Below are 23,676 nucleotides of genomic sequence, written 5' to 3'. Positions count from 1 at the left end.
ATAAGTCTACAGGAAGTGGTGCAACAGTAAACTGCTGCCACCAGATGGCGACAGAGCTAACAGATTACACATCTAGTTAAAGTAGAGACATTATCACAGGAACAAATAGGTTTGTTTTATTATAATTTCATTTTATCTATGCAACAAAATTTCACCATAAAAGTAAAGGGATTTATGAAGAAGGTAAATAAGTCCAGTTTAAATCTATAAAACACATTTGATTATAATTCAAATAAATCAAGATAATTAGTTCTGGATATTAAAGGATTAAACTGGATACCAGTCGATTTGGGGTTGCAGTATTCTGATCTGGATGGAGTAAATACATGAAACACTTTCAGTGACTTTCAGTCAGACGGATCTATGCAGCAGCAGGCCTCATATAAAGTACACAGTTCTGAACTGAGGCAGGGCGTCAGCCTCCTGTGTGATTGCTGCATAGCAATCACACAGGGATGTTTATCCACATCCCTGACGACATATGGATAAACATGTCGTCAGGGATGAGACCAGAGAAAATTAAAGTCCAGTATTATTGTAGTAAACACGCACACCAGAACAACATTAATCTCAGTGGAATCCGATTGGTGAAACAGATGCCATTACTGCCAACGTCGTCAAATGTTCCTTAAAAAACCGAATAGCCCTTTAATTTAGCACCGAATAGGAATCTACAACTCAGATGCTAACTTCAGTCTCATTAGCCTCCAGTGATTTACTGTATGGCTACATTCAGTGAACAATAGAAAATGTGCTTCTTTTTTTAAGTGGCTGTGTTACACCCTAAAGTTATGGTGTCCAGGGTGGCCAGCCACACGGCCGTCAGAAAGTACTACTGTCCATTGGTCCAGACAGGCTTGAGGCGAAACTGTGGCAGACATAGAGAAAGTCATTTGAAAGATTTTAATACTTCTGCACTGCTCCACATTTCAGTTCGTTTGAATCGACAGGAAGGTTCAGATATTATTACAATGGTGCATAAGCCAGATAACCTTCAAAAGTCACATGACATCCCATTTGACAAAGTCTGTTTTGGAGGTGGGGGGGCAGCATTTTTTCCTGAATTTACAGCCTTTATTCGATAGTAATCAGAAAGGAAGGGGAAAGGAACTCTCGATGGCCGCGTCGAGGTTTAGAATTGCGCCAGCTCTAAACAATGCGCCACGCGACGTCAAAGACTTTTCTTTTTATTTATTGACACTAATTGTCCTTATTGAATAGTAAATTGACAGGAAGCAGGGTGGAGAAGACACAGCAATGACCAAATGACCCAGGAGAACTGCGGTGAGGACGAGCCTCTGAACATGGTGGACCTGCTCTACCAACCGGCCGCCCCTGTGATAAAGAAGGTCTGAGGGGAAACATTTCCTGTCTTCTTTAGTGGGCTCCAGCAAACAGGAAGCCATTTTCTAAACTCATCCCTGTTTTGTAGAAGACAAACACTTGTGAAAATTTGATTATGTTGTTCCTGATTATTGGCCTTGTTATATTTTCACCATTAAACTCACAAAAATGTTTGAGCACCCTGATGTTGAACATCATGGATGTGTTAGGGATTCTGTCTTTTCATCTGCATACATGCACACACTGCAGCTTACATAACCATGTTTACGTGTGGCTGCCATCACTCATATGTAAACAGACTGAAACTGATTGGGCTACCCTTTAGGGAGGGTACAGATTGCAGAGAAGAATAAAAAGCTAAACTCACTACAATCTTTGCCTCACTTGGTTCCATCCATGAGCTCAGTGTGGCCCAGAGCTGGACGGTGAATGTAACTCTGTATTTGTTCCATTTCTATGACATGTATGGCTTGTAACATTTGATCATTTTTTGGCATTAAAGCCCGTTTTCATATATAACCAAATCTCATTATTTCTCAAGGTAATTTACACAGAGGGGTTCTGGTCGGGTCCTGAAACTGGTTAACAAACCTGGTAGTTTTTTGTTTGTTTGTTTTATTTTTATTTTTTTTTTTTAATGAAGTCCAACAGAAAGGAAAACTGTCCTTTCTCTTTGACTGTTGGAGAAACTGAGCGAACCTCTGAAATAATCTGAGATGCAACAAAAGACTTTAAACGCAAATCTTTATTTAACAAATAAATCACAATTACAGATAAATTTAGCTGAGTGCTGCTTTTTTTAAAAAAATTTTTTTACAACAATTCAGTTTCAGTCTAGTTTATTTTTAATTCCCCCATTTCAGATTCAGTTACATAGAAATATATAGTAAAATAATTTCAGTTCATACCAATAAGGGAGAAGTTATTAGGTAAGATGATTTCAAAGTTATAATTTGTAATTCCGTAAGGTTTGAAGGGGCAGTATTCAGGCACAAAGTGCCGTCTTTCAGCACAATCAAGTAACTGTTACTGTCAGAATGCTGTATATATAAAATATGACTTACAAAGAAATTTAACTTCGCAATTTGATACTTCTGTCTCTTTAATAAGCTCTGGCTCTTTCCAATACTAAACCTACAACAAGTCATCATAAAAACTGGCTAGTCTGAAGGAGCTGAGTAGTAGTTCGTATGATGAGCTCAGCAGACTCCCAGCCCCAATAGGTGTTTGCTAATTGCTGCTGCCACTAGTCTAGAGGAGTTGAGTAGGGAAAGGTACTCTATAGAGCAGAAGCTTGGTTGAGGGTTGCAGCTTCAATGAGGAACTGGGGTAGGGCTTTGTGAGAGCAAGTGTTTATACAACCCCAATGGTTGCCATGGGAGATTCAAGGATTTCTCAAAGATGCGTGAAAGAATCAAAGCAACAGAATCAAAACATCCAGGTATGTTTTTGATGAGTGAATAACATCATAACATGATGTAAAACTCAAAAAAGGTTGATTTTACATAATATCTCAAATCAAAAAGCTGTTTAAAATGTCTTCAGTGGCATATATAGGACTCCTTGTTGTTTATGATTTGGCCTTCATCTTCTTGCGCCTCTTTAAGCAGCATTTCACCACACCAACGATTACCAGTATCATCAGCAGCACAGCAACCACAGCCAGTACGGGGATCAGGATGTGTGACAGTGACTTCTTGTCAGATGTAGCTGGTGCTGCATCCTCACATGAGGAGTCCTGCTCATCGGCACAGACACACCTGTAGGAACCCTCGGTATTCTGGCAGGTGTGCTTGCAGGGGTTCCCGGTGCTGCATTCATCCACGTCGACGCAGAACCCTGAGCCGTCTTTCTGGAAGCCTTCTTTACACTTCTGGCAGATGATGCTGAAATTAGCAGGGGAGCCATCCAGCACTCGCCAAACTGCAGGAACTCCTGAACAGAACAGGTCTAACTTTACGGCAGACCAACACTCAACCAGGATTTTGTTGCCGTTGCTGGAATCAGCCATCAGGAAGCGAATGCTGGGATGCTTGGGGTCTCTGGAATGCTCACAGGATTCTGGCTCTGATATCGGGACGTTAGGACGGAACGTTGCCGAGGCGGGTTTTGATGTTGTCGGGCTCGTTTTCAGCTGTAGTTCTGTATGCGCATCGCTCCCTTTGCAGATGAAATGGTAGTGGGTTTTACAGCTGGTGGGGATTAAACCCCAAGTAACTTCTGCCTGGACATGCTGTCGCCTCAGAGCCCCACATAAGAGCTCTGCACAGGTCAGCTTCGGCTTCTCCAGCCAGTTGACGGCGCTGGCCTCCTGGCTGCCGTTCTCTACCCACTTGAATCCTCTCAGAGGTTGTTCATCAGTACTGCATCTGTTTTTAAGCTTCCTCAGCCCGACCCAGACGGTGGTATTTTCCTGAAATGACTTTGACTTGTTGAGAAGCTGAAATATTTCCTGGAGCTCTTGTTGGGTGGCCACAGAGGGCAGAACACCAGGATGGCAGTTCATCATGGCCTGGTCAAAGGAAGCTTTGCTGTTGCTCAGACTGTATTTGGTGTGTGAGGACAAGTTGGTGGAGACATTTCTCAGGAGGAAGACAAACATCCAAAGGGAACTCCACCAGCAGCAGAGCCAAAATTCCATTTCCTCAAGCTCCGCCCCCCTTGGTGATGATGTCACTGTCAAAATAAGCAATATTACTTATTAAAGCCGTGATGGTCAGGAATAGGACAATAGGACAATTGGCCAATTAGTTCCCGCAGTTTTATTCACAGCTATTTCATTTTAATTCAGATATATATTTTTGCCATATATATTTTTTTTATATATATGGCACAATTTAACTTGAGGCACTTTACAAAAACAAAGTAATTTCAGTTCAAACAAACACACGGATTCCAATTGATCCTAGTCATCAAACAGAGCATTAAGTTCAATTCATTATTTAAATTAGCTTAAAAAAAAAGTTACTATCTAAGGAAACCCAACAGATGGTACAGAGTCCTCCTGGACGAGAACAAAGCAACAGAATCCAGACAGCAAATCCTTCCTACTGAGCATGCAGGTAGGAATCTGGTGGGGAGGAAAACCTCCCCTTTAACAGGATGAAACCTCCAGCAGAAGCAGGACCTGGTTCATTACGAACGGTCGTCTGCCACAAGCAGGTTAACTGAGTGTAAACAAACCATTTCAGACCAGGTACCATGGAATCATCAACCATCAGTTTATTCTTCTTAAGTATTTCCATAAGCTATGAGGATGTATAGTCATGAAATAATGAATTTAATTTGTGTTTAACTGAAATTTATTTCAGTACCTATTCACTAAATGAATAACACACAGACCTTTATTCCTGTTAATTAGGATGATTTTCTCCTTATAATGAAAACACATTTAAGATTGCAACATCAGATCAGACCAATAAGAAGCATTTTTAAAACAGAAATGTTTAAAACCTGCTTAAAGGTTGTCTTCAAAAGATATTTTTAATCTGATAAATGAGCCTGAATGTGGATTCTAACTTACTGAACATGACTGCATGTTTTATCATGGTGTGTTTTGTGTGATGCGACGTGGAACTTTGTAAAAGTGTTCAAGCCTCTTTAACATCTGCGTAAAGTTACAGTGATAAAGTTTATTGGGGATTATGATCTGGATCAGGACAAGGTAGATAAATATGTAGGTGGAAAGAGTTTTGGTTTGTTTCACAAATTAAAAAAAAATATTACATGCATTTATGTTCAGAACTTGAGTCAATACTTAGAATATGTCTCTACTATCTTTATACATCTAAAAAGAAACATTTGCCCATTCTTCTTTGCAAGCCTTAGAATTTGAGCTCTTTAATTTTTCTATAAAGGATCTTGTCTATAGATTTTCCAGCTGAGCCGTGGATCTCTGGTCATGGAAGGTCAGATGAGCTGAATTTAGGCTTACGGTGTTTGGACCGGATGATCAGTTTCTAAAAGCAACAAAAAAATTCAACTTTCACGCTCACTTTACATCATTTCCTCACGTTATTTGTGTCAATGTAAAACAGTTTTTCTACACTGAAATTTTACTAAGATGTCACAAAAAAAACAAAAAAATACCCAGATGGAATACAGAAATAAATGAATCTGCATTCTGTCTGGTTAATTGGTCTCTCTTACCGTTAGTTACTCTTCCAGGTTTTGATTCGGTCGTTTCTTTTCCTCCTCCTCTCCCTCTTTCTGCTCTGTTTGTTCTCAGGTTATTGTCTTCTCTGGACAGCTGCTGGTGTCTCCTCCACTCTTTAGTTTTATCCTCCTGACTGAAAAAAAACCTTTTCTTTCCACTTCTTCCAGTTTAGCTCTTTTTTCTTCTGGTTCCTCCTTCACAGTAGCTGTGCTGGCAGATTTCTGGCTTCACTCCCCTACCCCCAGCAGCCCCCCGTAGCCTCCCTCTCTCTGCTCCTGGACAGGAAGTGTGTTAGGTCTTGATACGGTCAGCTGTTTTCCTGCTCAGGGACGCCGTCAACTAATTAGATTGAAAACTGAGACATTCAGACCAAAACCTCGGCTTGCGATTTAGTATTTTCTGAGCTGAAGTAATTCCCAGTTGAATCCTGGGAAGTGAACATGTGACAGCAGCAGGTGGGTTTTCCTTAATCTCAGTGGCCACTTTATTAGGTACACCTGTTCTATTGTTTTTTAACACATGGGTTTAACAAAGGACATGTCCATTAATAGATGGTGTTAATGAAATGTTGTGTGTAGAAGTGCAAACAAATCAGTTTTATGGCAACTTTCACGTTCTGAGTGTCAGCACACTGTGGAGGACACGTCTTATCAGCGTTCTTTTATTCTCTTTAAACTTGCTCACAGCTCGGATTTGAACAAACAGTGGAAAGGCGCAGGGAAGCCGATAGGGTAAGTGGTGACTTAGGCATTTCCAGGCGGCGCTGTGCAAAGAATGTCAGGAAGTACGGCCATGGAGGGGAAAGCCATTTCTGACAAAGGTTTTCTCATGGTTACAAATGTAATGGGCGTGTTAACACTTAGCGCTCTGAAAGCTACAGGGCTCTGACATCATAGCAAAACTTTTTACAAAATCATGTATGATTTTGTAAAAACAAACTTCAGTGTATTTTTTTGGAATTAAATATGAAAGACCAAAAAAACCTGGAGGGTGTTTCTGGAGGGAAAATGAATGAGGTTTAGACTTGGACTTTAACTATTTATTTTTTAGCTATTCGTAAAGTGATTCTTCTTCAGGAATTTCTGGCAGAGAGAAAACACAAAGTTCCATCAAGCATGGATGGAACTTGATGGTCGAGTACGGAACGTTATCAGGAATGAGTTAAGCAGCTCCAGGTGTTTTAAAGTTGCCTTTGATACACAACAAGTTAACTGGAACATCAGACTGTAGTCTGCTTTTCAATCTGTCACCATTTTCCATTACTTTACCACTGTGATGTAATGATTTTCCTTTTTGCTCGTTTGTTGTTTTACTTTTCATTGTAATCATATGAAGCACTTTGAGCAGCTCTGTTGCTGAAATTAAAGTCAAATAAAATTGCCTTGCCAAAAAAAATTATAACCACTAGGACAGTTCACAACATATACAGCAATAAATGCTGTTGCTTATGTTTATGTTCCAGAATTAGGTGACAAAGTTAAAGAGGAATGAATTATTGGAAAAGGGATTCAGGTGTTGTCTTTAGATTCCAGAAGGGGGCAGTGCAGCTTCACCTTTCATCTCATGATCATTTTCATGTCCTGGGCTAAATCTGAAGGAAATCACAGACGTCAGTGGCTCTCACAGCTTTACTGCAAACATGAAACACACAGAATGACAGGAATACATGCATTCACTTGCCTGGACAAAACTCTTAGTGTCTGAAGTGAAAACGGGTTTTTAAAGAAACCAGTCGAGGAGAAGACCATGAACTGGTTCACATAAATATAAACAAACACTGTAAAACCAAAACAAGAGGGGGAAAAATGGCGGCTATATGTTTACTATGAAGCAGCTGCTTGAATGTTTGTGAAATTAGTCAAATATGGAAATATAAACCAACAATACATTCACTGCAAAGACTCCAAGCTGGTTTCTATGCTGCTCACAGGTTACGGTGGAGTTTTTGTTGGATGTCACGCTGGCAGACTCTTTTGGAGTCTAACTTAAAATGTTTGGAACATTCAGATGAAGCAAAGTTGACACGCAGAAAGTAACCAGAGCTGCTTACCGCTCTGCAGGCGCGGCCCTGACCTGCTCAGGTTTAGATAAGATGAGAACTTTTACTGACCGGTGCAGGAGCGGCCGTGTGACTTTGCGGCAAAATGAAAACAAACTAACAAGTGGAAATATCCTGGACCTGCTGCTGAAAGTAACACTGACGGAAAACGGAGTGCTTGTTGCTCGGTTCAGGCAGCGAACGCATACACGAGGCGGGGTCAGGCAGGGTCAGGCGGGGTCAGGCGGGGTCAGGCAGCACTGGAGACGGCCAGCTTCTTCAGGTGGTCCATGAACACCTGCAGGCTGACGTCATCGGTAAGGATGGGAGCCCCGGACTCCTGCACAAAAAACAAACCCAGTCAGCGTTTTGTCTGATCAGCTGAGGTCAAAGGTCGCCGGCGGGGTCCTTACCTGTCCCCAGGCGTACATGTTGTTGTGAGTTTGAGAAGGGTTGACCTTGGAGAGCAGGAAACGAGCCTAAAAACATACAGAAGGTTCTGCTCAGTGTTTCCATCACACAGACACACCGATTCAGAACAGTTCTGGGTTCTTCATTATAGATTCGTTTTATTTTGTTGTGACTTTTTCTTTGTCTAGTTCAGTTAGTTTTAATTAGTTTTTAAAGAGTGTTTGCTGGTTTTTATTGTTAGTTAAATATTGCTTAGTTTCATCTTGGTCTTTGCTAAACTAGTTTTAGATTTTTTATATTTTGGTTAATATTTCGGAGCAGAATTTAAAAAGGTCAAAGTATTGCACTGTGATTATGTATGCATAATTTGGGTAATGAAGACTCAACAGAAGAAACCATTTTCAAAAAATGTTTTCAACTATTAAACATTTCTCTCAACATTTTCTGTTGCTATTTTGCGGACTAGCTTTAGCGCGCCAAAAGAAATGTAATGTTTGTAGCTTGTTTCACAATTGTTTACTGTGTTATATTTTCATCATGTGAAGTTCTTTGAACTGCCTTGTTGCTGAAATGTTCTATAAAAATAAACTTGACTGGATCCAGCAGGGTGGTGAGAAACAGTTTCTTTCCTATAGTCGTATTAATCAGTGGAAGAAAACTTTTATTTTTCAGAAACTCTGATTTTATCTTTGTTTATTTCTAGTCATTTCGAAAGGTTTTCTTTTGTTCCTTTCATGACCTTGAACGCCTGTGTTAGATGTGAGTCTGTGTGAGTGTAAAGCGGGTGTGCGATAGCGCCCCCACCTGGCTGCCGCCGTGCTCTGTGTCGATGTATCTCGGCATGGGGAAGCGAGTGTGCAGCAGCTCTTGAGCGTCGTCTGCTGGAGCCTGGAGGAGATGCTTAAAGTTTTCGTACTCAGGCATGTCTTGGTAGCCAGCTTTCCTCCACTGAGACACAGTCTGAAAGAGACGGACGCTTACACACACATTTGTTCTAGAGCCGACACACACACCTCCTCCAATTAACCCGTACCTCTCCGTGGTAGATGACGATCTGGAAGAAGGTGTCCATCAGCAGAATTCGGTCCGGCAGGATGCTGCTGCTGTCCAAGAGCACCGGCTGAAACACACACACACACACACACACACACACACACACACACACACTTATCAGTCAGCAGGTTGACATTAAAGCTCCCTGTGCACAGCGCTCCCTGCAGGGGGTGAGGTGGAAATGCATCAGCAAATCCTGAGCTAGAATGAAAGCAGTCTACAAACAGACAGTCTGTCCAACTGGACTCTTAAAAGCAGGACAGATTATTTCCTGTTAGAAGCAGGAGAGGGAGGAGGAGCTGCGCCTCAAAGGCGGTGCTAGATCCATTCAGGTGTCTTGCACAGCTGAATGGTTGCCATGGAGATGAAAGGATTTGTCAAACGTGCATGAAAGAGTCAAAAAAACACTCCATGTATGTCTTTAATGATTATATAACATTATAACGTGATTTACAGCTCAAAAAAGACTCACAAGAATAATAACTATCATCTGGAAGCTTATCACATCGACGGATCTGATTTGATGGAGGCCTTTGAGGGACATAATGGGAGCCAGTTGTGAAACAGAAACTTGTTTTAAACGGTGAACTGTGAGGCTCGTTACCTCAGGTGGGCCGTTGAAGGAGTAGGCGTACAGCACAGGCTGGATCATGATGAGGGCCTGGGTCAGGTCCTGCCTGTTGAAATGGTGTCGGTAATAGGAACTCTCATCAGGACTGTTGTTGAACACCTGCAGGAACGGGGAGCGCCGCAGATGGAACATGAACTGGAAGGAAGAAAAATATATAAAAAACATTTAGGGAAAGCAGGACAGAACAGCTGGGCGGTGACGGTTAGGGCGACATGCAGGTCACCTGAGGGTAGAGGGAGAACGTCTCTGAAAATCTAAAGGAGTTAGGATCATCCTTGTGATAGTCACCAAACTTCTGGCACTGCACACAAACATCGAGCAACAAGAGGTTAAATCTTGTTGTTTTTTAAATATTTAATTCAAATGTGTTATTATGTAGACACTGTTTCCTACCAGTCTGATCAGCTGTCTATCCAACCATCGAAGCACATCAGGTCCCTCCTCCGTTTCTGCCCGGTAAACCGCCAACCTGGCCATCAAGATGGCTGCCGCCTCCTGGTCAAACGATGCCGCTATGCTCTGGATCTGCGTCTGAGCATCAGCCCAGCTAAAAGAAAAATAACGCTGTAAATAGACACGTACACAATGCACAACACTTGGAAATTTGTGAAGCTGAATGTGGGTGACAAAGGGATGCAAGAAAATAATGTTTTCATGACAGCTTCTTATCTTCCGTCACATGTGAATGAGAGACTCGGGCTCTTGAGTTTTTAAAACGTATTTTCTTGTTTATAAACATACAAAGATAGACATGAAGTCTAATATTAGTAATATTAGTACGTAATCAGATTTCCAATGTTTCAGTTACCATGCTTCACTCAAGTTAGGACAGAACTAGGGACACACCGATCCACTTTTCTACTTCCTATACTGATATCTGAGGTTTAGTATCGGCCAAAACCGACCCCATGCAGAAAAAATAATGCTGAAATGACTTAAAACATTAATTTATTTTTTTTTTGTTAAACAGACGTAAATGTGCTGAATTAAAAATGTATTTGCTAACTCTGCACCACTATAGCATAATGAAATACACCAGCAGCTTCACCAGCTGGTCAGACATGGAAAAACTACTTTCATTTGTCCAGTCAGTGTAAATGGGAGTAAAACAGCCAACGGAAAATGAATAACAAAGAAACTGAAACTATGAAAAACAATAGGTTGACTGCCTTGGTCAAACATGTAAAAAATAAACTAACAAATTAGGAATTCAAAATATAATGTAAAATAAATATGTGCAAAGCGTAGACTTAGACTGAATAGACCTGCCTTTATGGATTGGGCACATCGTCACCGATGCCCGATCTAAAATTGTTTCGATATTGGGACAGTAATATGGGATCAGTGCATCTCTAGACGGAACTACACAGTTTTTAATTTGATATGAGATGGAGACAAGAGCACAGAGTGCAGTTGCATTATCATACTTTCTTGCAGTTGTGGTGACTCGGATGCGCCTTTGCCCTGAGGAGTGCTGGTACTGCGTGACGAACTGGATGGCTCCCCGGCCACCTTGAGGGATCGGAGCATTATGCTGTAGGAAGAACCACAAGCAGGAACATTAATAATCTGCATGGAGGGATCGTCTGGTGGCAACAATCAGACCACGTGATTTTTGCCACATGGATAATCAAGACAATTTCAGTGCGTTTCAAAAACTTGCACCATCGGTATTTAGGTGAACACTGACAAATGCAGTTTGCTTCTTGGACAATGCTCACTGGTCACAGTATATCTAAAGACTTTTGCATAGACAAAAGGAACAACAAAAAATTTATTTATGGTAAATTCAACAAAAACAAAGCAGAAGAATTTTCAGAAATTGAAAGTTTGCTTCATGTATGCTTATGTTGTAAAATGAAGTATGAAAAATCCAACTAAATCAAAAGGGCTGCATAATTCTACTCCCTTTCTCAACAACCCATGTTTACCCTGATGAAGCTTATCAATGGTATTGGGCAAAAACCAAAACTCTCAATGTTTAGATTTCTAGTGGAAATCATCTGCATTGATCAGCCTTCACACCTCTCTGGGTTTTGATTGAAATATTCCCAGTAAAAGCATCACAAGAGCCTCTAACTCTGAGAAAACAATGAGTTACATGTACAAGTTAGATTATTATTATTTTTTATTTCCTGCAAAGTCTCTTTTCTGGAAATGCTGCCAAGAGCTCTTAAAAAGAACCTGAAGTTCATCTGCACCATCATCAGACCAGTTTAGGAAGAGAAACCATATTCCTAAAGTGTCGGCCATCTTTATTTTTTCTTGCATTCATATTACATTGTGTCTCTTCATCAAGTACTCAGCATTCAGAGCTGAAATGCAAGAGGAGCTCATACTCTTGTTATGACGTGGCAAACAGCAGCAGCTTGATCCGCTCTCAGCGGATGAAGTCACAAAAAATGGTAACACTTTATTTGAAGGGGGTGAATAAGACTGTCATGATACTGTCATAAACATGACATAACACCTGTCATGAACATGAATAAGCCTTCATGAATATTTATGACTGTTGTCATAAAGCGTCATTTGGTAAATTATGACACTTTTAATACAAAGTTGACATTATTCAAAATGTCTTTGTTATGACAACTTGACATTAACCAATAAATCATTACTGATATAAATTTGTTATGAAAGTATTACTGATTGCACTTTAAAAATGAGGTAACTTTATGTTATTAAAGGTAAAGTTTAAACAGTAATGATTTCTTGGTTAATGTCAGGTGAATAGAAAGATAAATAGATGGATGGCCAGAGGAACAAACAGACACTTAATTGGACAGATGAATGGACACAGACAATAGGATGCGGAATTAAATTTGAAAACATTTTTTTCTATACTTCTCTACATCTGAAATCTACCTGAAGCAAATCCCGTAAATTTGTGTTGTTTTCCAGAACATATAGGAGTTAAACATTTTGTTTTATTCACCAGAATAAAGTGGGTTATATCAAAGTACAGCCAGATCCGATAACTGCACTATCAGCATGAAGGAATGCTGAACTACTAACACTCATCAACTGCACATTTACCAGACAAAATTAAGTTTTGACTGAAAATTAACTTTAAAAGCCATCGTTTGATTTTTTTTTTTTTTTTTAGTTTCCTGAAACAACATTTAATGAGTTCTCCCAGTGCCAGCTGGTACTATGTGGGTCGATAAAAGTTATTTGTAACAACACCATGTCTGTCCGCAGTGTATTTGTTGATCTGTTGGCTGCCATACATCGCAGTGTGTGTGTACAAGACGCTCAGCGGTCAGCAGAGTTCAGCAGCAAGTTTGGCTCCGTCTATCTGCCTGGTTCTGTCCAGTGCTGCCCTCAACCCCTGGGTCATCTACATGACACATAGGCAAGCAGGACTCCACACAGTGGAAAAACGAGAGCACAGCGCTTACACTTGCCATTCTGTAAGAAAACACTGGCTTACTTCAAGTAGGAAAAAAAAAAAAACACACACACATGAGACATGGTGGTGCCAATCACAGACAGGATGGGTGTGGCCAAAGATAACAGCTGTGCATTCTTAAATGAAACTAATTTCAGACACAAGCTGGGAAAACTCCTGGAGCCATTCCTGACAGACATTCAAAATTGACCAATCTCTAGAGAGCTTAGACGTTTCTAATGCACAACAAATAAAAACCATTAGAGAGTGGTGGGCTGTGATGTACGAGAGTACATTTTTGAATTTCTGAGGTGGGAAAAAGAAAATCTTAAATGGGAAGTATTATGTAAAATTGTTCTTTCTGAGCTTTACATCATGTTATAATGTTATTCCTTCATCTAAAACATACTTGGAGTGCTGCTTTGATTCTTAAATGCATTTTTTGAGAAATCTTTTAATCTCCCTTATCAACCATTAAGCTGTGCAAAATGCGTAGTTGGATCTAGCTCTGCCTTCAAGACACAGTCCTCCTCAGAGCTGCTGTTTCCAAGCTTCTGAGCATCTGCATTGCAGAGCCGCCCTCCTCCTCTCAGCTCCTTCAGACTAGCTAGCAACAATTAGCAAATGTGCAGAGCTCGTTATAGGAGCTACTTCTCAAAGCAACACTTTTAAAACATTGTCAGAGCGTTAATTGATTAGCCATGTTGTGGTGACTTCCTGAAGGCAGAGTTTCAGAAAGAACAGGAGTTTCTTAAAGAGCCAAAGACCCAATACTAAGACATTTAATTACAAAGTCAAATTTCTTTCAAGTCATATTAAAATAATACAGTGTATTTAGGACAACTGAAGGTAACAGTTACTTGATTGTGGTGTCAAGTAACTGTTACTATGCGGCCTTGAAGTCACATAATACTGCCCCTTTAAAACACCTACCAAAGTAAAAAAGAAAAAAGAAAAAAAAAACTTCATCTTATTATTCTGTTTTTAATAATCTACTTTTCTCTGAGTCCAGGAGATACAGGTCAGCAGTGTGACAAAGTCTGGACAAATTACATCAGTTGTGGTCTGAGATGTTTCCTCTACAGCCTTTCCAGAAGTCCGTCGACCTGACCACACTCCATACCACCTCTCAATCAACTGAAACTCCCATGTCGGAGGCTGACCTCTGTTATTCACGCAGCCAAACTTGACCGGTTACCGGCTTGTCTGACCCTCAGGAATTTTATTTTTACCTTTCTGCTCAGTGAACACCACCACAGCTAATTATAGTTCTTCAAGCAAGAAGAACTAATTAGGTGATTGTTTCTACTAACTGAAGAAGAATGGAAGCTATAATATTGAAAAAATAAAATAAAATAAAATGAATTAATTAATTGAGAGGAAACTAGATGCAATAAGCATGGTTTGAGGAGCATGTTGGGGCAAATGCATACATTTATCCCTAACTATACTATAACTATACTAACTAATAAATTATCCTTCTAAATCTGAACTGCTAACAAAAGGGATGAGGGAGTTTGTGTCAGATTCAAATTTGCTGAGATGTGGATCATATTTTTAAGGTACCATATAAGTTATAATGCACGAATAATGGAATAATCTGCTGACATATATATATGAACTTTGCGCTTATGACTTCATTAATGTTATGTCAAAAGCAAAAAGATTATGTTATATTAAGGACAGGTCAGTGAATGTCTTTAATGAAGCCATAAATTAACCCCCATCTGTAACTTCACAACATTTTGAACTATACTTTGCAGTGTTGTGCTGCCATCTGTTGGTTATTTTAGGATATGATAACGAGATTCACAAATGTATTCTTTTGGAGAGTGGGCTTGCAACAAAACTCTGTTCTTACAGTGTCATATGTGAGCCAAGAATATACTGAACGGTTCCAGACTGTTTACAAAATAAAACAAAAAAAATGCAGAAGAATCAAATAAAACTCAAGTTTTTATGCTCATTTTTACACCTGCATAATATGAGTAAACAAGACAATCACACATTGTAATAACATTGAGAGAAATCTAAAAGATTTATTTCTCTTTGATCGGTTATGAAGTCTCCACACTATGACAGAACTGAATTGTCTTGGTCAATAACTTCTATATCAGGTTTCTTCATCAAGAGCAAAAGAAGTCCATCTAATAATAATTAATTAGTCAATAAGAAACTAGAACTAGAAACCAGCCAGAACCTCACTAGTCAGACAGACACAATCACTCTAATAAAACCTTATGGTTGAGGTGGAAATGATTATGTTTGTTTGTCTTTAATAGCTGGTTAAACTACTCATTATCTTTGGCCTGTATTGGCTGTGAACCTAACTCAGAGGGACAGGAAGCCTTTTTAATTTCAAGTTTATTTATCCCAAGCCACATCATTATTGACATCCACCAATATTTTTGCATATCACATGTTTTTGGATCCAGCAACCCTCCCGACCCCATTAGGGACAAGGGTGTATAGAAAATGAATGAATGAATGAATGAATGAATGAATGGATGGATGGATGGATGGATGGATGGATGGACATGTTTTTGTACCATCATTCAGCCCCAGTTTAGGTTTAATGTAGAAGTTAAAACTGTCCTCATTGTTCTCCTGGGTCTGGATGGAGGTTAGGCGTACATACTTGGTTCACGACCTCGAAGTAAAGAGCCAGCGTTGTACTGGCATCCAGACCGCAGATCTTCCACTGGCAGGTTCCTCCCGTCCCGATCTCCTGAAATAAGGAGGTTCACAGTGTTGACAACATTACAAGGCTTTCAGACCGTTTATACACGGCACTGAAAAGATTTATCCATCAAACAGATTATTTACTGAGCAGGGGTAAAACATAAGAGTAACTGAATTTTTTTTTTTTTTTTCTCCACCAACTCAAGCAGTTTCTGTAAGAGTCCGCACTATGACCTTCCTTCACCTGAGTGAAGTTGGCCCCTCCCCCTACTTCAATTCAAATCAGACAAAATTGGTGTCAATCAGCTTGACTACATTTGTTCTGGTTTTTTGTTTGTTTTTTTGTTTGTGCTGCTTCAATTTGAAGATAATAAAGAAGTTTAAAGTTCAAAGGGTCAACCAAACCCCCACACCTTTACTAAATCAAAATGACCTTTAAACTTTAATTAATATCTTTAAAGCCAAAGCAACACAAACAAAAACTGTTGCTGCACAAACCAGCACAAACATCCAGATACACGAGGATTATGAAAATTACTTCACACAAATAGTCTCCAAATGCTGCCAGTCTAAGTTAATCTGTAATGTAAACTGATAGAAAACAAATATTTGCATATGTGGACTGATCTCAGCTTAATGTTCTCCTGACTTAACTTAAAATAAAATCCTAGAACTGCTGTGGGATGTGTTCATATCTGACAGAATCTAAGGTGAAAATGTGTGCATGTTTGATAATGAGAGCATTTCACTCTGTTGTTCCTGTGTGCGCCTGTAGAGGGCAGTGTGATAAAGTGGTGGCAGTGAGTCTTACATTTTCAGACACACAGGGTCCTTTTGCACTTAGAGACACACAGGGGCCGATCGCGCCACACACTTTGATCTCTCTGGATGTCTGCAGCAGGACAGAACAACATTCATTACTGCGTTGAACAGACGAGCCGGGAAGAGCTCTGCTGCCTCCTGCTGGCTTTGTGGTTCATACCTTGACCTCAAGAGTGGCAGAAAAGGCCATCTTGAAAGATCCCTGGACGCCTTTGGTGAAAACCCTCTGGAAGGTTTGTTTGAACAGAGACGTGTTGAAGGAGTCGGCCATCACCATGTATCCTCTGACAAAACAGGAAAGACATTGAAAAAATTTTTTTTTAATTTCTTACAACCATTTCTTACAAGCAACCAACTACATTCAAAATGTCTTCCAGAATGCTACCAAGATAGTGGGCAGTGTAAGTATATTACTAAATTGTTACAGAAGTTATGATAATTATTACAAAAACAAAGAAGCAATTAAAAATACTATATATGTGCTACTTTAGGGAATGTATATTTTTTGTTCACCTATATAGAGTCAGTTTATGATGCCCTGTAAAAGTACTCACTGCTTCAACTTTTTCCCCTTTTGACACATTATGACCACAAACAAGTGGAGAACCTTCAATCAGCATGAAAGCAATTTGATTAGAGATGCACCAATCCAATATTAATAACAAAAAACAATTATATAATAATAATCATTATCATCATCATAATCATAATTTGTGTATGATTTTAATGTTCTAGCATTCCATGTTCAAGCAGCTACTTATTTTCCTTTTTCTAAACCTCAGCTGCAGAGACAGACTGAGTGCTCAGGTCCAGCTGGGTTTTAGGCTTGAGACCTGGACATGGATCAGTGTTTTTTGGGGAAAGCATTACCGAGGGTCCCTACAACAGACATCCAGATGTGTGCGTTTACCCTGTGTAGTTGGGGCAGCATTTCATCTCCAGCAAACCCGTCTGATCAAGAGCGCAGGCGTATATGTCGATGATGTGGCCATTAGTGGAAGCTCTGTTAGCGAGAGCCTCGAAATGCTGCGACACACAGATCAACACACACAGTTTAGACACAGAGGTTTAACCCGAGGCTGCTGGAATGCAACTTCACACATCCAGTAAAACAGATTTAGTGTTGGGTCGATTATTTCTGTACTATAATGCCAACCAATGAAATGCCAAATCCTTTCCACACTGCAACACAAAATCTTGATACCCTTGAAATAAAATGAAACTAACTCACAAAAAAAACTTTTCAACTAAATATAATGAGACTGTTTTAAGTCAACAATTATTGAATATTGATATAAAAAAGTACTAGTTAGATAGGAAGGTTTATTAACTTAGAAGACATTTTTCCCATGTTAAAGGTGAAAAAAAAGTGGAACTAGTAGATTTTTATTACTGTTAAGAAACTAACTTAAAATAACCCCCTATGTCTTGTTAAAAAGCTTCTTGTAAACTCCTTGTGAGTTTAAAGTAAACTAATCTATTTGCATTGGAAACTAAACTAAAACTATTTGTTACGATTGTGTGTTTTGCAGTCTGCCAGTTGGTACGTTGTCCTTGGTTCAATGGTTGCCTTGTAAAGCACTTTGATTCTGGCTGCAGAATCTCATGTTTTCCAGGGAGGGAGATGCTGTCTCATGCCAAGACACTTCCAGTTTTCTTTACAATTTGAATTAATATGAGTCAATCAAGTTAGAATGATCAATGAAGTATTTTTGAATTTGAATTGAACGTGAATAAAGCACTTTACATCACCTGAGGTGCCAAAGTGCTGTACAGAATTCATAAATACATTTTAAAATATTACAAGTAGCGTTATAAAAGACACAAAAGACATAGAATTCAAAAATTCAAAATACTTTTAAAAAGAGCCTAATAATTAGTTGTCTAATTATAAACTCTTCAGACTTTTTGCTGTGATTATTGAAGGTTGTTTCTTCTTTTAACAACTGTAAAAGCACACTGATTGTAGGAAAAGTGCACTAGTAATGACAACTGACTGAATAAAAAGACATTTTTGACTTTATGGACACAGACCATAGCAGTGACTCACCTTGGTGGCTTTCTTCATGAACTTGGCATTGTCCTTCTCGATGTCATGCCAGGACCTGATGGGGATCTTCAGCTCGTCCCCGACCACCATCCCTGGTCCTTGCGTACCCGGGCCCCCGATGAACGTCATGATCCGGGCGCCGGTGTTAGGGAAGGTGCACTGAATGGAGGAAGAGTCGGTCAGATTTTGTACAGCGTCGTCATGACGATGAGACCTGAGCGCTCACCTCCAGAAGCCCCACAGCAATAGACATGGCGACACCCAGCGAGCGCAGCGGCCTCTTCCCCTGAGTGACAGGCCAGGGGTCGCGCTGCAGCTCCCCCAACAGGTCAGTCAGGTTCATGTCAATTTTCTGCACTGGCTGCAGGAACCTGAAGTCACAAAGAGAAACAGGAACCCGGCACATGGCCACCACATTTTAATCAAGTGACAAAAATACTAAACGTACTGATGACTGGAATCAAACAACTTAAAGCTGCAGAATGTAACTTTTATGAAAAAAAATATATATTTTTACATATTTGTTAAAACTATCATTATGTCCTGAAAGTATGAGACAAATATTTGGAGAAAAATAAATATCAAGCTTCTCTTCCTTCATGAACTTGCCAGTGGCTCTCCTGCCATCTGCAGAAATACAATTCTCAGTCAGAAACAACCAATCACAGTCAGGGGGAGGGTCTTAGTACCTTACACCCAGCCCTGTGTAGTCAATACAGACTCCATATTACAGGTTTTCTGCAAATGTGTTAATGATGGAAAATCAACCTAACTTTACAAAAAAAACTGTTAATTCGCCATCACTGGTGGCTACGCGAACTAGCCTTGGTATTCATGACAGGCTCTGCTGTGGGGGAGCAGAGAGCAAGGGTGAGCAGTGCATACAGGAGTGTGACTGACAGTGATAAGACCCGCCTCCTGGCTCTGATTCTTTGTTTCTGCAGTGGGACCATAGGGAGGAGGCAGAGGAGCTTTATTTTTCACAGCTCGTCTGTCTCATATTATATTATGTTACAAGGCATAGTGACAGTTTTAACAAATATGTAAAAAAGCCTATTTTATAAAAGTTACATACTGTCTCTAAAATTGGTGCTGGTGGGTCAGACTGGATATTGGCTGGTCAGCATTTCTAACGATCTTACCTGTTGGACAGAGGCTGCTGGGAGGTTTGAGGCCCTCGACCCTGAGCTGCAGAGGGCTTTGTTAGACCGAGCATGTCCTGCAACAAAAATCATATGTTTATCATAGAACCATGTCTTTGACTTTTTTTTCTTTTTTAGCTGTGAAGGATTAAAGAGTCCAAAACCTGGACAGGTAAAGATTGAGACCTAAGGGTGGAGCTATATGACTTCAGGTTTTTATCACAATATTTTATTGTACTATTGTGATAACACTAAAAATAACCAAAAGAGCTATTTATTATTACTTTATTAGGTAACTGTAAGGCTGTTAAAGCATGACACAGTATTGGTAATACGCTACTTTGGGACACCGGTCACATAAAATGTGATTTCATCACAAAGGCATATTCTGATTCTGAATCCTGACAATACGGACAGCTCTGGGTGGTTTTAACCATCACTAATTGGAATTTATTGTGAAAACGACAAACCAAAATTCGATAAGAAATTTATCACGATAAATGATAAACGACACCATAAATGACCAGGATCCCGTTTACCTGCAGCTGCTTAGCGTTCAGGTCCTTTGTGCCCCTGAAGACGTAACTCTTGGAGATCCCCTCACAGCCCAGCTCGTGGACCTGAACCATGCGTCCAAAGGTGATGAGTCCCACCAGAGCGGTGGGGGGCAGCAGAGACAGGGACATCTGCAGAGACTCTTTCAGAGCCTGCAAGTCCTCGTCCTCCATGCAGGTGTCCACCACGTAGAGGAAGACAAGCGGCATCTGAGGGCCCCGCTGGTGCCGGAAAACAGAGTTGGTCAAGCATCTGGCAGCGAGGCGAGCCGCTCATCGGTCTCACGCTGCAGCTTTCTCACCTGCACAACATACTCGATGGTGGAGAAGTGAGGCAGCAGCTCAGCGGGCTGGTTCACCTCTGAGATGCCAGCGTAGGATGGAGGAAACTGAGAAGAGGAGGGTCGGGTGTCAGTCTCTCTGGATCGCTGTTCTCCCGTCCCCACAGCAGGACCCCACTCACCTGGTTCCTCTGGTAGCAGAAGTTACACGCCCACAGCTTGGCTCTGTAGTCCACTTGGCTGAAACAGGTGGAGAGGAAGACAGAGGGACAGTAGAGGTGCAGGAGGAAAAAAATTATATATTTTGAATAATTATGTTTTATTTAGGTAAGCTTAGCCGGTCAGCTAAGCTAACCTACTAGTCATTTAAGTTACAGAATTTTACACACAAACCTACTTTTTTTAAAAAAAGAAAAAGAAATGGATGGAATTTGATACCATATGGCATCTTAGAGAATAGTTTTCGATAAATGTTCCATTTGTTTTCTCTGTCTTTTCCTCTCGTCAGTCACATAATTAACTGAATAAATATAATTTGGAAAGAGAACAAATTATGACATGAGTAAAAATTAGATGCACAAATATGTAGAGTATAAGACATATTTGTTTTCTTCTTACTCCACTTCAAACTGCACACGGAAGATTTGGTTTTTTATGTTTGATTATTATTATGACATTTTATTCTTTTCTTAATTATGAGACACTTTACTTGTTCAAAATAAATCAAAATTTAATTTAATTAATTGAAACAGAATCTCTAGACTTTTTGTTAGAAAAATTGGTTTCTGAATTAAACCGTGACCCTAAAAAAAAAAAAAAAAAAACAAAATCCTGGGACACGGAAAGATTTGCATCTCTAAGGGACAAAGTTCTACGCAGACTGGTGAGTTACACACAGGTGGAAGGGCAGCAGGTGAGGCGTACCAGAGTGGGTTGAGGACCGCACGGCAGGTGGCACGGCTGCACAGGACGGGTTCATACTGGATTGGGGGCAGATCGCTTCTCTCCCGCAGTGGTGTGAACAGAGCGGCCACCGGCACCACCATGCGGGTCGCCTCCAGACGGCTGGAGGGCCAGACGTTCCAGCTGAAGCGGACGCCGTCACGCTCCTCGTTCTGAGCGATGTACTCGGCGAAGGTGGCCATGTCGAAGCAGGAGTCACAAGGTCACAGGAAAGCTGTGGGGGTTGGCAGATTTAGAGTACAGTAAACTACAAGCACAATGCTCAGTGGAACGTCAGGGTTCAAAGGTTAAATATGTCAATCAAAACACGCTAAAGAGTCAAACTTTGACTCGTTTTTCTTCTGCAACTGATCACAACACAGTTTCCATGTAGTGGGAATAATTGCTGCTTTTCTGTTTTATATCAATGCAGTTGATTGTTGTCACATTTTTATTTGGAATTGCTGTGTGATGATTAAAATTAGCTTAGTGCTGTATTGAGAAACTGGATTTTCTCTCCATTCCTTTTTCTGCCAGTGTGCTATGGAGCCTGTGTTAATCTATGCAAAGCATTTACATATATGGGATCAACTCACAACTATCATCTCAATGCACTTTGCCAAACCAACAAGTTCAATACAAATCAAGAAGTTTACATTTAATTCAATGCAATCTAGTCAGACTGGTCCAAATTCAGTCATGTACATTCCAGTTCGACCCCAGTTATAATACAATGTACTCAAATTCCATTTATAATACTAAACGGCAAAGAGTTATCCATCTCAGGAATCCCAGTTTACTGTGCAGAATTACTGACTTGACATCAACCACTTCGGAGGCATATGGCGACAGAGGAAAGGAACAAGCTGGGAAGAAACCTTTAGAGAATGTAATCTTGGCGAATACTGACTTGATAAAATAAAGCAACCCGATATAAGTCTGATCCCCACAGGTTTGTTATTAAGTAATAATTTGTTCAAATTTCCATACTGGGTTTATTTAAGGCTCACACAATAAAGTGGGCTTTACTACATAATCCATTCCACAGTTTTCAGCTTTGTATTTGCAAAAGGTTTAGAAATCCAGGTGTCATTTTCATGGCCACTTTAACAATTATGCATAAAATAAACTGAACTTTGAGGTGGAAACATGATAAAATGTGGATAAGTTTAAGCCTAACCCCCCAACCCCATATGAAGAGTAATTATCTGGAGACTAGTTAGCTTGCTGTTGATTTCAGAGAACAAATGCAGGATGTTGATCAGACTTTAAATGTCTGGGAGGAAAGTTGCTTCTGTTGAGTGGTCAATCCTTTAGCTGCGAGATCATTCTTCATCTAACTCTCAATATGTTCATTGTAATTTTATAAATATGTAAAACCCTCACCCACCCAGCCACCCACCGAGCGACCAACACCCGTGGGCAGTTTTCACTGACGTGGTTATACTTCGGCTCACATTAACTTTAAGCATATCTATATATTCAAAGAAAGGTGTGTAGAACAGCACAAGTCTTTAGCCTGACTGACATCACTAGGTTCACTGTCTATTTTGTGTTTACAGCTGATAAATGTGGACTCCCAAAGATGCTAAACAAATCCGTTTAAACCTCAGGTCATCTCCTGCTACCAGGCGGGTGGGTGGCAGCTTCACTTCGGTTGCCCAGAAGCAGCTACAGCCCATACGGGAGTAGAATGTGTTCCAGGCGAAACCAAAAATCCCTCGGGTGCAGCCGAGAAAGTGTTTCAAAAGAAAGTCAGAACTTACCGCTGCTGCGAAGCCGCCGCCGCTCCTCTCCTCGCGCTGACAACGAAGCAAAACAATATGGCGGCAGCCGTTGCCACGTCAAGACACAGAGGGTATGTGAAGGAAGAGGTCTCACTCTGAGTAAAACAGAGAAGCCACATTCCTCGTCGCTCCAAACACGTCACAAACAAACTTTAATAATTACCATTCTACAAAAACAATATTAGTTGTCACAACTCATAAAAGGAAAAAAGTGCATAATACATAAATTGATCTATTACTGGTGAAACACGGAGCTGCTCAAAGTTTGTCAGGTTATTTCTGCTTATTAGAGGTGTTAGATGTTGCAGCTCTGCTCTTGTAAGTTAAGTATGTCAATTTCTTCAAGATGATGGATGTTTTTTTTGTTGTTTTTTTAAAGAGGTCAAAATAAA

At 40.3% G+C, this 23,676-nt stretch overlaps 2 protein-coding genes across 3 annotated transcripts; both read right to left on the bottom strand.

Moving 5' to 3' along the window:
* Positions 1-2,814: 2,814 nt before the first annotated feature.
* Positions 2,815-5,758, bottom strand: clec14a (C-type lectin domain containing 14A). Its single transcript, XM_015052522.1, has 2 exons — positions 5,494-5,758; positions 2,815-4,020 (listed from the first exon to the last, which is right to left on the bottom strand). The coding sequence occupies exon 2, from the start codon at positions 3,983-3,985 to the stop codon at positions 2,915-2,917; it is 1,071 nt and encodes a 356-aa protein (XP_014908008.1). The 5' UTR covers positions 3,986-4,020; positions 5,494-5,758; the 3' UTR covers positions 2,815-2,914.
* Positions 5,759-7,110: 1,352 nt separating this feature from the next.
* On the bottom strand, positions 7,111-23,371 carry sec23a (Sec23 homolog A, coat complex II component). 2 transcript variants are annotated; one of them, XM_015052540.1, is made up of 20 exons: positions 23,264-23,371; positions 21,480-21,732; positions 20,738-20,795; positions 20,577-20,663; positions 20,260-20,496; positions 19,721-19,797; positions 18,805-18,949; positions 18,579-18,737; positions 17,439-17,554; positions 16,689-16,812; positions 16,518-16,598; positions 15,663-15,752; positions 11,061-11,167; positions 10,027-10,180; positions 9,857-9,934; positions 9,607-9,768; positions 8,983-9,069; positions 8,754-8,909; positions 7,952-8,017; positions 7,111-7,878 (listed from the first exon to the last, which is right to left on the bottom strand). In XM_015052540.1, the coding sequence occupies exons 2-20, from the start codon at positions 21,698-21,700 to the stop codon at positions 7,789-7,791; spliced, it is 2,295 nt and encodes a 764-aa protein (XP_014908026.1). In that variant the 5' UTR covers positions 21,701-21,732; positions 23,264-23,371; the 3' UTR covers positions 7,111-7,788. The 2 variants fall into 2 exon arrangements, with proteins under 2 accessions (XP_014908026.1, XP_014908027.1); XM_015052541.1 differs by having other exon boundaries at positions 21,480-21,749; positions 23,264-23,325.
* Between the last annotated feature and the right edge of the window lie 305 nt (positions 23,372-23,676).

This window comes from Poecilia latipinna, unplaced genomic scaffold, assembly GCF_001443285.1.
Source record: "Poecilia latipinna isolate Pla-1442-1.1 unplaced genomic scaffold, P_latipinna-1.0 Scaffold1117, whole genome shotgun sequence".
NCBI lineage: Eukaryota > Metazoa > Chordata > Actinopteri > Cyprinodontiformes > Poeciliidae > Poecilia > Poecilia latipinna.
This window is presented reverse-complemented; position numbering and strand designations above follow the sequence as displayed.